At 36.0% G+C, this 3473-nt stretch overlaps 1 protein-coding gene across 1 annotated transcript; it reads left to right on the plus strand.

Annotated features, from left to right (window-relative positions):
* Positions 1–315: 315 nt before the first annotated feature.
* On the plus strand, positions 316–1300 carry LOC128541458 (trace amine-associated receptor 6-like). Its single transcript, XM_053511887.1, has 2 exons — positions 316–759; positions 1031–1300. The coding sequence occupies exons 1-2, from the start codon at positions 316–318 to the stop codon at positions 1298–1300; spliced, it is 714 nt and encodes a 237-aa protein (XP_053367862.1).
* Positions 1301–3473: the final 2173 nt, after the last annotated feature.

The following is a 3473-nucleotide window of genomic DNA, read 5'->3' on the forward strand; positions in this document are numbered from 1 at the left end:
GTAACGCACATACTAATTCTTTGGGCACACAGCGCCCTCTAGGGGTGATCCCCTACATATACACACTTTGTATTGACGTTTAGTTGCTGGAGTGCAATACATAAACATACGCAAAGGATTGATTTTGCAGCTTTTGATTGAGTTAAACTGCTGTAAATTGCTGTCACCCAAACTTGGGGGTGTGATCCATTTCACATTTAACTATAAAAACACAGAGCTGCTTGAGTCATGAGTCATTTGCTGCATTCTATTGCATTACAGATTTACATTGTCGACATCCAATTTTACATTTGGTGTTTAAGGAAATCTGTTTTTATGAAAATTACAGAGTTAAACCAGTCTGATCACTGCGTGTATTTCTTTTGTCCAGAGAGATCTGTATCTCCTGCAGTTTATGTTTTCTTGTACATGGGTTCAGCTGCCGTGGTTCTACTAACAGTGTGTGGAAATCTGCTGGTCATCATCTCTGTTTTGCACTTCAAGCAGCTTCACACACCTACTAATATGCTCATACTTTCTCTGGCTGTGTCAGATTTACTTGTTGGTATTTTACTGATGCCACCAACGTTGATCTGGACAATTGAGTCATGCTGGATCTTTGGGCGAGGTTTCTGCACTGGTGTGTGGTTAATTGCTGGTGTTTTATTAACTGTATCTATCTATAATGTTGTTTTAATCTCTGTTGATCGCTATCTGGCTCTTTTTATACACAAACACAGTCTCTACAAAAATGATGTGCAACATGGTTACATGAAACTGGTGTGTGTGTCTGGGGTATAACGCAGCAGTTTATTATTTCAATGGAAGTTTCTTGGAAGCTTCTGCAATGTGTCCTGGAGAATGTTTTATTATTCTAAATGAACTTTGGTCAGTAATTGATCTTGTAGTTTCATTTGTATTACCACTCTCTGTCATAATCATATTGTATACTCTTATTTTTGTGATTGCTAAGAAACATGCCACTGCTATCAGAGAGCTTAATAATCACACACGGCCTAAAACACAGAAAATCACCTCACACTCAATGAAATCTGAGAGAAAAGCAGCTAAAGTCCTCGGCATTTTAGTGTCTGTGTTTCTGGTGTGTTTACTTCCATATTTTATTTATAGTTTGTTAGGTGGCATTATTGAACTACAATTAGGAATAATTCAGAACGTTTTGATCATGCTTTATCTTAACTCCACAATTAATCCAATTGTATATGCTCTTTTTTACCCATGGTTTAGGAAATCATTTCAATTAGTTATAACTTTGCATATATTCCAGACAGACTCCGCACTAATCAATGTTATTTCATAAATATTATTCGTGATTATTTTTTTAACCACCTGTTAATATTGTTTGCTGTACTTTAATATTAGGATTTGGTTATCAATTATTTAAAATCAAATAAGATCTCCCTGTGCACATAACAGGTTAAATACCTAACTAAATAATTTAAGCCTAATTGATACTAATACCTAACTGAAAATCTAGTAAAAAAAATTACTGTGTGGCAATAGTGTTCAGCTTTTGGAGCCATGGTCTTAGACATTGCCAAACCAATAAAAAACTGTTGGACAAAAAGTTAGAAAAAATATACGTATCTATTTGCTAATACATATATTAATTGCTGCATTTTTAATTTTCTTTTAAATAAAATTTAGCAATTTTATTTAAGGGTTTATATTGATTTTATATGTTCCCAAAACAAAACAAATTCACCAATACAAAAAAAAAGTTATCAAAAAGCATAGGCCAATACAACTTATTTTTCGACTTTATAACAACTTGATTATTTTACATCTGTCACATGTGGGTGTCTTGTGTCGGCATGGCATACATGCAGAGGCAGAGAGTGATGGTTTTACAATGTTCTTTTAATGATTATTGACACAAAAGAAAAACACAAATAAACTAGAGCACTACCAAAATACTTAAATGCAACAACTATTAATTAAATTAAATTAAATTAAATTTTATTTATATAGCGCTTTTAACAATGGTCATTGTCTCAAAGCAGCTTTACAAAAATGAAAGAATTTTTTGGAAAAAAATATTTGAAAGTGTGTATGTATGAGAAAAATGTGGCAAGATGATAATGAGATGAATGAATGATAAATGAAATGTCTCTGATGGGCAAGCCAAAGGTGACAGCGACGGTGGCAAGGAAAAACTCCCTGAGATGGCGTAGCTCCAACCATCATAAAGCAGAATCCAGCTGGAGCTGGTTCTTCTCTGGATGCCTTAGAAGCATTGCAGGGTTGGCCTTTGTCTACTGAAGCTGGCACAATCTCCAGATGCCTCGAGATGGGTAGAAAAATACAGAACAGATGGAGAGAATTAGCGTAGTTGCCATTCAGGATAGGTGTACTGGAGTAAGAAGTTATGAGATGAGTTACATGTATGCCAGATTAAATTGATGCATCTTAAGTCTACTTTTGAATTGGGAAACCGTGTCTGCTCCCCGAACACTGTCTGGAAGGCTATTCCAAAACTTTGGAGCTAAATATGAAAATGCCCTGCCCCCTTTTGTGGATTTTAAAATTTTGGGAACTACCAGAAGTCTGGAGTTTTGTGATCTTAAGGAGCGTGGTGGATTGTAGCGTATCAGAAGACTGGTTAGGTATGTGGGAGCTAAACCATTTAAGGCCTTGTATGTGAGTAATACTATTTTGTAATTAATTCTAAACTGAACAGGTATCCAGTGCAGGGATGATAATATTGGGGTTATATGATCATATTTTCTGGATCTAGTGAGAACCCTGGCGGCTGCATTTTGGACTAACTGAAGCTTGTTTATTGAGGATGCAGGACAACCACCTAGTAATGCATTACAATAGTCCAGTCTGGAGGTCATGAATGAATAAACTAGCTTTTCTGCATCTGATACAGATAGGATGCTCCTAAGTTTGGCGATATTTCTTAGATGGAAAGAGGCTGTTTTTGTGGTATTGGAAATATGATTTTCAAAGGACAAGTTACTGTCTAATATTACGCCCAGGTCTTTTACTGTTGAGCTAGTAGTAACAGTACATCCTTTTAAACGCAGGCTGAATTGTGAAAGCTGTTGTGTGCTGGGTTTTGGGCCGATAAGTTATATCGCTGTCCTATCTGAATTTAGTAAAAGAAAGTTATTGGTCATCCAATCTTTTATGTCCTGGACACACTCAGTTAATCTAGACAACTTGGGTATTTCGTCTGGTTTTGTTGGGATGTATAATTGGGTATCATCAGCATAACAATGGAAACTAATCCCATGTCTTCTAATGATGCTACCAAAGGGAAGCATGTATATTGAGAACAGCAGAGGTCCTAAAACTGACCCTTGTGGGACCCCATATTTCACTGGCAAGACCAAAGAACAAAATATTTGTACAAGAACAAAACATTCGAATTTAACCATAACAAATGCTAGACGTCAAACTGAACTTAAACTGGCTATTAATAATAATTAACCTAATGAGTCACCTCGGCTCAGGTGAGTGCTCCC

The sequence above is a fragment of the Clarias gariepinus genome, chromosome 2 (genome assembly GCF_024256425.1).
Source record: "Clarias gariepinus isolate MV-2021 ecotype Netherlands chromosome 2, CGAR_prim_01v2, whole genome shotgun sequence".
Taxonomy (NCBI): Eukaryota; Metazoa; Chordata; class Actinopteri; order Siluriformes; family Clariidae; genus Clarias; species Clarias gariepinus.

Coding starts and splice junctions, on each gene's coding strand:
- LOC128541458 (XM_053511887.1), top strand. CDS start 316: ATGAAAATTACAGAGTTAAACCAGTCTGATCACTGCGTGTATTTCTTT. Junction 760..1,030: donor AACATGGTTACATGAAACTG/GTGTGTGTGTCT, acceptor CACTCAATGAAA/TCTGAGAGAAAAGCAGCTAA.